Source organism: Nannospalax galili, unplaced genomic scaffold (genome assembly GCF_000622305.1).
Source record: "Nannospalax galili isolate Female #2095 unplaced genomic scaffold, S.galili_v1.0 scaffold1892, whole genome shotgun sequence".
Lineage (NCBI taxonomy): Eukaryota > Metazoa > Chordata > Mammalia > Rodentia > Spalacidae > Nannospalax > Nannospalax galili.
In genome coordinates, this window is record NW_008331144.1 from 549,732 (window position 1) to 560,384 (window position 10,653).

Consider the following 10,653-nt stretch of genomic DNA (forward strand, 5'->3'; position numbering starts at 1 on the left):
TCTCAGATGACAGGAGGCAGAAAGTGTATGGAGAGAAGAATGGGGTGCCTGCCACAAGAGGGCACTGGGTGGGCCTGAATGCAGAGCTGGGGCTCAACAGGAGCTCTGCAGGATGCTTCCTGGGCCCTGCAGAGAAAAAGAGGCCCCTGGGTGGTTCGCTGAGAAAGTCTGACGTTGCAAGCCAGAAACCTGGTTATATACTGTATGGATTTCTTTTTGCTATTTCTGGGATTCTAGCAAAATCCTGTTTAGATTCTGGCCTGGACTCAGCTGTGCTAGGGTGGCTGAGGAGAACTGGCTGCTTATCACAGTAAGAGAGAGCAGTGGCCTCTGGGACTTGCCTGGGGGGCTTCAGAGAGGAATCCTGTAAAACGTCCCCCATCCCCTGTCCATTCCTAGGGCACTTATCCTTCCCGTCCCCTTCTGCATCGGAACTACAGCAGTCCTGTGCCTTTTCAACAGATCATCCATCCCTAGAGACTTTACGTTATGGGCCACAGCTTCTTAAAGAGAAAAAGCAGCAATCAGACTTACCACAAGACCCACAACTACCCTGATTTCCCACAGCCTGCTCTCTGCCTACTCCAGACCCCTGCCAGGAAAGATTGCACAAGAAGATACCACCCACTGGACCAGAATTTAAAAATAATTATATTAATAATAAATATGTTAAATTACATTTAAAACAATAAATAGAAAAATAAACTGATAAATAAAACCAACAAGTACAAAATATTTCCAAATTTCAACCAAAAAACCCAAAAACAAAACAAAAAACAACCAACCAAACAAAAAGAAACAAACCACAGGGACAGATGACAGACAGACAGGACAGATGGATGGAAGGGGAGGGTGCGAAATGCAGCTGTGGGAACCTTTCAGTTTACGCCCTGGCTCCCTCCTCACCCGCTTGCCCTCTCCTCTCCCTGGCTTGGGGACCTGGACACTCAGTGGCTGACATCTTTGGGGACTCCAGAAGTGCAGGGAAGCATCTGGTCCACCTCAGTGCCTTCTGCAAAGCAGCCCTGCATCATGGGCTGGCAGGTGTGGCAGGCAGTGGCGGTGGAGGACCAGGTCTACAGAGGCAGGTCGGTGCTGTTGTGCCGTGTCTTCCTGATGGTGCCATCGTCTCGGGGCAGGGCCCTCTGCAGGTTGGACATGGCCACGGTCTTCTTGAGGTCAATCACGGCATAGGAGTCTGAGCTGCGGGCAGGGTGAGAGGTGGACCCAGGGGCTCCGGACACTGCGGGGTTCTGGGGCCCCTTGGGTCGGTCGGTGCCCCAGCCCTTGAGCTCCACCTGGATGTAGTTGAGCTGCCTTGGAGGCTCAGGGCCCGACCGGCGGAAATCAAAGTTGAAGACTCTCGGGGAGCCTCGGCGGCGGGTCAGTGGGACAGGGAAGCTGCTGTGGCTACGGCTGGTGGCACGGGTGCTGGTGGGTTTCTGTAAGGGGGTCTCGTCCTCCTCACCATCAGGGAAGCCATTGGAGGAGGGTGTGAGCCCATCCCTGGAGTCCCCATCATCTCCAGCCTCCCCAGCCAGCTGCTGAGCTTGGCTCTCCCAAACAGGGGGCAGAGGGGGCAGGTTCTCATAGTGCAGCAGGGCAGCCCGACGGTGGGCCAGACCACCCCAGCCTGGCTCCTCTGGGCTCAGTCTCCAGCCAGCCCCTCGCCGCAGCCCACTGACATTCTCGCAGCTGCTGACATTCTCATAGGTGCATTTTGGCTGGGCTGGGCACTCAGAAGGGCCCTCGTTGTTATTGTTGTGGGGAGGGTCCTGCAGGCTGGGGCAGAGGCTCTGGCACTTCATCACCTGTCGCCGAGCAGGAGTGGGACCCAACACAAACTTCACCTGGCCTGGCTGCAAGAACACCTGAGGGTCCCGCTGGTCCGGACCCCGTGGCTGTGGTGGGAAGGGTGCCCGGCCCTCAGGCAGTGGCTGCAGGCAGTGGCGACTCCTGCGGTGGTCCTCCTCACCCGTTGGTGTGTTGACATAGGTGTGGGACTGCAGAGGGGAAGATGCCAAGTGAAATAAGTGAGTTCAAGGATTGGAGGAAGAGAGGGCAGAGAGACCAGACCAGGGGAAAAGCTGGGGTTTCTCCTGCCTTCTGTGAACCTGCCAGCCATGCTATCTCCTCTCTGGGAGTAGGAAAGAACCCTACTGAGTTTTCTCCCCTTCCCACAATCTTTCTGTCTTCTGTCCCCACCTAGAGTGGCCAGGCACATACGCACCTGCTCATCAGGGGCTATGAGGGCGTGGGTGGACTCTTCCCCAAGGGAGGGGTGTCTCAAGCTGCTTGTTGAGGATCGCCGAGGGGCAGAGAATCGGAGGCCTTCTCCAGGGCAGCCAGGGAAGCCATTGGATAAGCTGGAGACGGCGTAGCCTAAAGCTGGGTCCAGGAGAGGCAGCCCAGGTGAGGGGTACTGGAACCACCCGAAAATCACTTGCAATCACATGCACAGGTGTGTGGTGCCCCGGGAGTCCTCCAATGGCTGGGGAGACTCTCTCCGGGCCCCACTTCAGCTAGCCATACTGAACTGGCAGCCCTCCACTCCCCTTCACCTCGTAACTCAAACCCTGCCTTGCCTCTCCAAGCCAGCCTGAAGCCAGCCTCCTCGCTCCATCACAGCCTTACCTCAAACACTGGAGACACCTGTCACCCCTGGACCATCCCAGGGCCCAGCCTAGCTCTGCCAGTGACTACCAGGGAAGCTCCACAAGCCCAGGGCTGTTGCTAGCCATTCTGTTCCTCACAGGCCATCCAGGCAGTGGAGAGCAGTGAGCAGCAGTGTGGTCTGGCCAGTGACCCAACCAGCAGAAACTGGGGGGACCTCCACAACAGCCATGGCCAGAGATGCCTGTACCAGCAGCCAGGAGAGGTGTATGCATGTGGCCCAGGAGACAGAAAGAAGGAAGCAAAAAACTCCAGACTGCCGTTTCCATGGCAACCCAGCGTCTTCCTGTCTGCTCCCCAAGCATTAGTTGATACAAGGCCCAGGACTCTGCAGCTCCAGCTTGAGTCACCAGATTGGCCCAGTCCAGGGCTGAGCCACTCTCAGGAGTGGTGCTGATGATGGGCAAATGTCAGGGAAGGCTGGCTCACCCTGGCTGTCCCCTGCCAGTCAGCTTGATTTAGGTTTCCCAGACTCATGCTCCCTGGGCCCATGCTCATGTGTACACGTTGGTGCACCTGGGGTGGAGGTCTCCTCACCAGTGGACTGTGGAGGGCCCCGAGGGAGGTCAAGCTCTGGTGGGTGGCTGTTGCGGGTGATGATGACCGGCTCTTCCATCACATTGATGCTGTTGCACTGCATCAAGTCCTGAAGCAGGTTGAAGATCTCCTCGGCCCGGGAGCACTTGAATGCAAAGATTCCTAGAGAAGGAGAGGAAGAAATGAGGCTCCTCTGACCCCTGGCTGGATAGGGAAGAACCAATGAGCTCAACAGAAACACAAAGTGCAGGAATGCCCCTGAACTCCAGTCCCATGCCAGTAAAGGGCAGGAGTGCCTCTCCTTCCCTCAGCATTCTTCCCAGGAACCTGTCCTACACTATCCACTACCATCGTCCAGAGACCCAGTACTTCAGCCATATTCCCTAAGGCACAACATTTGCATAAGATGGGGGGACTTCAGGGGTAAGGGGAAACTGTGGGTAGTATTAAGTGACTATTATTCCTCACAAGCTGCTCCCTATCTTCCTCTACCTACCACCTCCTGCTCCCCAGAAAAAAAAAAAAAAGTTTCATCCAACGTCCAGCCAACTCTACCCAATAGTACTCTGGAGACAGGTGAGTCTGACCTGTTCACAGCTTGTTCTGAATATTTAGCCCAGATCCTGGCCAGAAAGTGAACACCCCATTGTATAGGTCCCTGACCTCTCAGAACTTGAACTCTGGTGCACAAAGAAAAGATGGGCAGAGTTGAGGGAGAAATGGTAAGGCAGTCTGGCGGCTCCTGGGTGCAGTCAACCTCTCAGGCCTTGTAAGTCCAATACTACCCTGAAAATGGCAGGACCGGGCTGAGCACTTGGGACCTAAGGGATCTGGAGATGCCAGCCTGGGATTCTGCAACACTGGGACTTGGGATTCCAAAGAAGCTATGTGGAGCATCAGTGTGTATACATTCACAACAAAGATGAATTTATCCAAGTGTGGTACCACACACCCACAAGTAAGTCCCAAATTCAAGGCCAGCTTGAACACTACCTCAAAAATCAACCAACCAACCAACCAACCAACCAACCAACCAACCAACCAACCAACCAACCAACCAAAGAAACAAAAAAGCAAGGGTTGGGGTGTAGCTCAGTGTTAGAATGTTTACCTAGCATGCACAAGTCCCTGGGTTCAATCCCCAGCACCACACACAGACACATGTGCATGATGACAAATATAATTAAACTGGGATATGGGCAATTAATATTATATTACTAAGTTACATTATTATATTACCATGAATACAATTAGAGACAGGACAATTGGGTTTTCAGGAATGGGACAGGAAGGATAGAGAGGAAGAGAGGGGGCTATCCTGGTGGGGTGTCTTTTCCATGGCTAGAAAAGACAGGAAAGCCAGAAGTGGTGATACACTTCTGTAATCCCAGTACTTGGGAGGCTGAGGCAGAAGGATCACCGTTGAGTTTGAGACCAGCCAGGGCTACATGCTGAGTTTGAAGCCAGCCTCGGCCACCTCCCCCTGCCAAATAAAAAAAAAAAAGAAAAGAAAAAAGAAGGAAAAAGGGAGGCCAAAATGACCTAATAGGCATCCACTGGAATGCGGCACCCAACGAAAGCAGAGAGAGAGAGAGAGAGAGAGAGAGAAAGAGAATATGGCACACTCCACTGTCCACAGGTGATGGGGGACAAATCAGGCTCTTGAAGGTTAATCTGTACATGAAAAGTCCTAAGCTTCCTGCCTGCCTAAATCTCATTCCCAAGCCACTCAGCCGGCACTAACCAGTCTCCTGCCTGACCTTTTTCCGCTATGCAAGGGTCTGGGGTGTACGATCTAGCAGCTCAGAAAAAGTGTTTCTCTACTGCAGGGGCAACAGGGATCCTGAAACCATGGTAACGGAGGGACGAGTTGTTTATTTTTGCTAGGTAGGCTCTGGCCTAGGAGTGCTGGCTTTTTCCATGGACTGTGTAACAAGTGTCCCCATAAAGGGACACAGGAAGAGCGGCAATGACTGAATAGAGAAAGGGCACTGGGGTGGAGTCCACGTAATTCTGTAATATTAGGCCGTGTGCCCTTGGCCAAGACCTTTCTCTCTGAGCAACACTGCCAAGTCTGAGGGCCATGTAGGATGATAAGGCCCATTCTCCAATTCCATAGCAAACTCCTCTAGGACCTGCCTGGGTGTACAGGTCCCTGTCCTGGAGGGCAGGGCTGGTACTCACCCTGGCCTGTCTGACAGCGGCGGCCACTCTCAAAAGAGAAGAGATTGGAGTCAAAGCCATAGCGCCGCAGGCAGAGGTAGGGCCAGCGGACGGATTCCCGCCGCTGCAGGTGCAGCACCAGCTCACTCTGTGTCAGCTCCATCACCCCTGAGCCCAGCTCCACCCCTTCGTCATCCACATTTGTTACCTGTAGGGGAGGGGACCGGGGTCAACAGAGAATCCAGGGAGGGTCTGCAGGGGTCCCTGAGCCACTTGGGGTGTCATGCTGGGCTAGAGCCAGGAGATCCAGAGTCAATGTGCCACAGACACTACTGAATGTCACAAAATCCCCTGGGACACACAGAGCAGTGCCATAGGCCATGACAGTCTTTGGGTCACAGCCCTGTTATTAGGACAGACAGGGAAGAGGTGTTTATGGACCCCCAAGACCAGGCAGTTAGATGATAGTTCAATGATTTCAGAAGTCATTGGCTTAATATCCAAGGGCAAGATATCAACGAAGAGAGGTCTAACTCTAAATTCAAAATCTGAAGACTTAGGATGTCAGGCCCAAGGCAGGACAAACACAACCTTCCCCTTCCCAAATGTGCACTTTGCTGAGGGCTCCCTCTCCTGGTGGGCAGGAGAAACACAGGCCTCAACATAGGCCAGTGTGAGAAGGTTCCCTCTACAGGGTGGAGATGGGGTGAGGGGCATAGTCCTCAGAACAACACAGTACCTCTAATGTGCCACACATTCTTTTAAAAACCTCACAACTATTAATTCAATCACTGCAATTTTCTTCAAAAACGATGTATATAGTTACAGAAACACACTGATGGGAGGGCTCCACCTCAAAGCACGACTTTTGCTGCCCCATCATATTGTGTCATTCTTAATAATATCAAGAGAGGCAAAAAAAGCAGGGGGCAGGCTAGAGGGAGGGCTCAGTGGTTAAGAGCACTGGCTGCTCTTACAGAGGACCTGGGTTCAGTACCCAGCACCCACATGGTAGCTAACAACTGTCCATACCTCAGTTCCAGGGGTTCAGATGCCCTCTTCTGGCCGCTGCAGGCACTACATGCATATGGTACACTTAAAAAAAGATTCTGGGGCTGCAGAGATGGCACAGAGGTTAAGAGCACTGGCTGCTCTTGCAGAAGACCCGAATTTCATTCCTGAATTGGTGCCTGACAACTCTGTAACTCCAGGTCCAGGGAATCTGATGCCCTCCTCTGACTTTCACATGACATGAGTGGACTTAATACATGCAGGCAAATACAACATACATAAAAAATAAAAATTTTAAAGACCCTTTATAAAAGGGGATGCACTGGAGAGATGGCTCAGCAGTTAAGAGTCTTGTTGCTCTTGCTCAGAAATCCAAGTTCAGTTCCCAGCATCCACATGGTGGCTCACACCAGCTGGAACTCCAGTTCCAGGGGATCCATGCCCTCTTCAGGACTCCTAAGGCACCTGTACTCACATGTGCATGCACATATAAACATATACACATAAATAAAAATAAATCCTTTTGGGGCTGGAGAGATGGCTTAGCGGTTAAGAACACTGGTTGTTCTTGTAGAAGACCTGGGTTCGAATCCCAGCACCCACATGGCAGATAACAACTGTCCATAACTCCAGTCCCAGAGGATCTGACAGCCTCTTCTGACCTCTGCAGGCATTGCATGACACAGGTGCACTTACCTACATGCAGGCAATACATGCATACACATAAAATAAAAAATAAATAAAATAAAAGTTTTTAAAAAATCCCTTTTTTAAAGGCCAAGAACAAAAAGAGCCTTAACAAGCCCCCAACCACAGCCTGTCATTTTCCTTTCCAGAGATACTGGAGGCCTAAGCCCCAGAGGCTACTGAGAACTCCAGCAGGGAGGAAGGAGGCTCTGGGTACCTTGAACTTGGTAGGGTGGTTGTCTGGCACGCTGTCTCTGTTCAGGCAGCTACAGCAGGTCCCCATGGTGTCAGAGCAGCCAACCTGCCCTAGAGGAAAACACCAAGGATGAGGTGGTCACCAGCAGCACTGAGAAGCACTGCTCTGGGTAGAGCACTGAACTGTGAGCATGTCCTCTGTCAGAGACAACATGACACAGACACCTGCTCAAGGCGTTCTCTCTCAATCCTTGGCAAACACGCTAGGGATAAACAGTAATTCAAGTTAGAATGGGTTACAGATGCCTGCTGATTAGGGGTTGACAGCTTCTCAGAGGTGACACTCCAGCTGGACCTTGGGAAGGAAGCCTGCAGGATTTTGACCTGTGGAGTGACCTGGAAGGAAACCTGGGCTGGAAACAGCACAGATTAACAGCTACCTCAGGGGTTGTTTCCAGCACAAGGTCCTCATTTGGATCCAGCAAACAGTGTCACTCGGGAGTCCCAAGACTTGTCCCTTTCTCTTTTTCAATTTTCATCTTACACATTCTACTTCATCAGTGTTCTCTCTTTTCCTCCCTCAGCCTCCCCCCCAAAGTCTTGTTGTTTCCCCACCCACCTTTTTTTCAGGACGAGGTCTGCCATAGCCCCAGCCTACCTGGAACTATGTAGACCAGGCTGGCCTCAATCTCACAGAGATTCACCTGCCTCTGCCTCCTGAGTGCTGGGGATCAAAGGTGTGTTTCACCACGCCTGGCATTTGAAATTTGTCTTTTTGATGTTCTCTTCAAGTGAAGTGTTACATCATGATCATAAAACACATTTAAGGGGCTGGAGAGATGGATCAGCAGTGACTGCTGAGCATTGACTGCTCTTGCAGAGGACCCAGGTTTGATTCCCAGCACCCACATGGCAGCCAACAATCATCTAAAACTCCAGTCCCAGGGGATTACATGCCCTCTTCTGTCCTTCTCAGGTACTGCATGACATGGGTGCACTTACATGCAGGCAATACACTCATACTAAAATAATACTTTAAAAAATAATAATAATTGTCAAAATAATACTTTAAAAAAACACATTTAAAAGATTGAACATTCAGTGATTATTTTTTTCCTCTTAGAGACAGGGTCTCACTATGGAGCCCTGACTGGCCTGGAACTTACAGAGATCCTTGGCCTTCGGAGTGCTGGGATTAGAGGCAGACTGAAGAGTCTAACTAGCACAGTTCTTATAGCTTTGGTTGGGTACTTCTTCATTACAAAACACATGCTGGAGCTGAGCATGTGGCTCAGTGGTAGGCAGCGTGCTTTGCATGAGGCTCTGGATTCATTCCCAGCATGCCAAAACAAAAACAAGTAGCAAAATGCTGGGCTTCCTCTCCAAAGGCCAAAGAGGAGATAAGAGACCTTTATCTTTTCCTTGGCTTTTCCCTCCAGGGTACTGGTAATTGGATACGTCACAAGAGACATATCTGTGCCTTAGGATGGAGAGGATTTGCATGACCTTAGGAACAAGAGACTTCAGGACCAATCTCAACAACAAGCTTTGTTGTTGTTTTGGTTTCTGAGTGTGGAATTCCATCATGCTAGCTATACAAGCTCTCTGCCACAGAGCTATACTCCTAGGCCCCAACCAGAAGGTTTAAGAGATTATATATACCTTGCTACAAAAAACTGAGTCTAAAGATCAGTTATCCTTCTAGAACATCTGCTGCTTTTGTAAAACCGTCAAGAATTCACTGACCTGTTCCCTGCATACCTCCCCATTTGAGAAACTCCAGAAAACTGACACCTACACACAGTTCTTACCTCACCCAGGCCATCGGGGAGCTGACCATGGGAGGGGCATGGGGAAGGAGTCCCACTTTATTCCCCCTGTCCTTGGTGGGATGTCATGGCAAATAGTCTGCAGAGAAGTCACCTGGATCCCTGTGGGTCACACCTGGGGCTCACCTAGCACAGGAGATAGAGACCGTGCATTAATGGAAGCCTAGTCTCACCACCAACTTTTCATCAAACTGACTTGCTATCAGTATATCCCCACCTGGATTTATCTGCTTCAGGTCCTACTGGGTCAAAATCAAACAAGACCATGGCAAAAGGATCATAAATTCTAAGACCCAAGAAGGGGAACTCCCCTAAGTACCAATGACTTTGAACTCCGAGATGCCTGGCACCTTTAGTTCAAAGTCACCTTTAGATCCCCTCTGAATCCTGTTACAAGCTGCATCCAAACACCACTTCACCCTTGCAGAGACTTTTAGCTCTACAAAGTTTTCTTTCCACAAAAGAATACACACAGACACAAACAAGAGGATCATCTTAGGATTCAAGAAACCAATATTCTGGGCTGTTGTGTTGCTATGAAGCTTCTGGGGGAATTTTTCATTCCCCCACCACCAACACCAACTCCCACCCCCTAAATCCTTGGTCTTTTGGGGAATACATCTGTCAAACTATGGGAGTTTCAAAGTAGCTTCTCAAAGTAGGTGTGTAAGGTTACCATCACTAAAGCTGAGTTTCCTCTTCCAACACAGCTCACATTGGGAGTTGGACAGACTTTCTGTTCCCTCATGTCAGAAAGGCCCAATTATAACAATAAGTCAAAATTTCAGAGTTTCTGAGCCCTAGGCAGAGTAACCAAAAACCAGGACTCTGAAGTCCAAAAACACTTTTGAAATCCCACCTTCCTGCTCCAGCAAAAGAATATTTCCCAGTGTCCCCTGGATCCTGCATCTTTGCAAACTCCTAGGGAAAAAAGAACCCCACGTTCTTGGCCTGGCTTATTCTCTGGAAGGAGATGAGTGCTGACTAAAGACAGGTACCTGGAAAGCCATCAAGGCTTAAGCTATCAACAGGAGGGTGGGGAAGGGGTCTGAAGCAAGAACTACAGGATGCAAGACGGGGGAGGGGCTGCACCTTTCCCTCTCCTCTTTGAGGAATCAGACTCCCTATCAAATAATCCATTGAGAGGGACTACATTGGGTGGGCCGCGGTGTGGTGGCGGTGGTTCAGGTCTGGGGTAGGTATAATTAGGGACGGGAACTAGATAGGGTTATGAAGACTGAAAATATATTCGAAGCCTTGGGAGAACCTGGGAAAGGATTCGGGCATGGTGCAAAAAGAATGGAAAAGGCTCCAAGCAATTCCAGGACCGCGACGGCGACAGCCTTTGGAGCTTTGGGGGGAGACGGGGGGGGGGTTCTGTGGGCGGTTCTGGGGATGAGAGAGTGAGGGGGTTCCGAGGGCTCCGGGAGACCCGAAGCTGTGCCGGCGGAGGGGGAGAGGGTGGGGTCTAGGCGTGAGGCTGTCAGGGGGAATTTCTAGACTGCGGAGGTCGCGGAGCGTCTAGCCTGGATCCCCGCCCCCCAGCCCCCGGGCTCCA

General features: G+C 51.0%; 1 protein-coding gene across 1 annotated transcript; it reads right to left on the reverse strand.

Moving 5' to 3' along the window:
* Positions 1-720: 720 nt before the first annotated feature.
* Frs3 (fibroblast growth factor receptor substrate 3) lies at positions 721-9,696 on the reverse strand. The gene is made up of 6 exons (XM_008823155.3): positions 9,078-9,696; positions 7,289-7,377; positions 5,395-5,581; positions 3,211-3,372; positions 2,231-2,388; positions 721-2,003 (listed from the first exon to the last, which is right to left on the reverse strand). Exons 2-6 carry the CDS (start codon positions 7,352-7,354, stop codon positions 1,077-1,079), a joined length of 1,500 nt encoding a protein of 499 aa, XP_008821377.1. The 5' UTR covers positions 7,355-7,377; positions 9,078-9,696; the 3' UTR covers positions 721-1,076.
* Between the last annotated feature and the right edge of the window lie 957 nt (positions 9,697-10,653).

What these genes read in the sequence shown, in the direction of transcription:
- Frs3 (XM_008823155.3), bottom strand. Translation starts at nt 7,354, where the DNA reads ATGGGGACCTGCTGTAGCTGCCTGAACAGAGACAGCGTGCCAGACAAC. An exon ending in ACCACCCTACCAAGTTCAAG is followed by an intron (nt 5,582 to 7,288) that starts GTACCCAGAGCC and finishes CCTCCCCTACAG; the next exon opens with GTAACAAATGTGGATGACGA. An exon ending in GGGCCCTCCACAGTCCACTG is followed by an intron (nt 2,389 to 3,210) that starts GTGAGGAGACCT and finishes TCCTGGACCCAG; the next exon opens with CTTTAGGCTACGCCGTCTCC.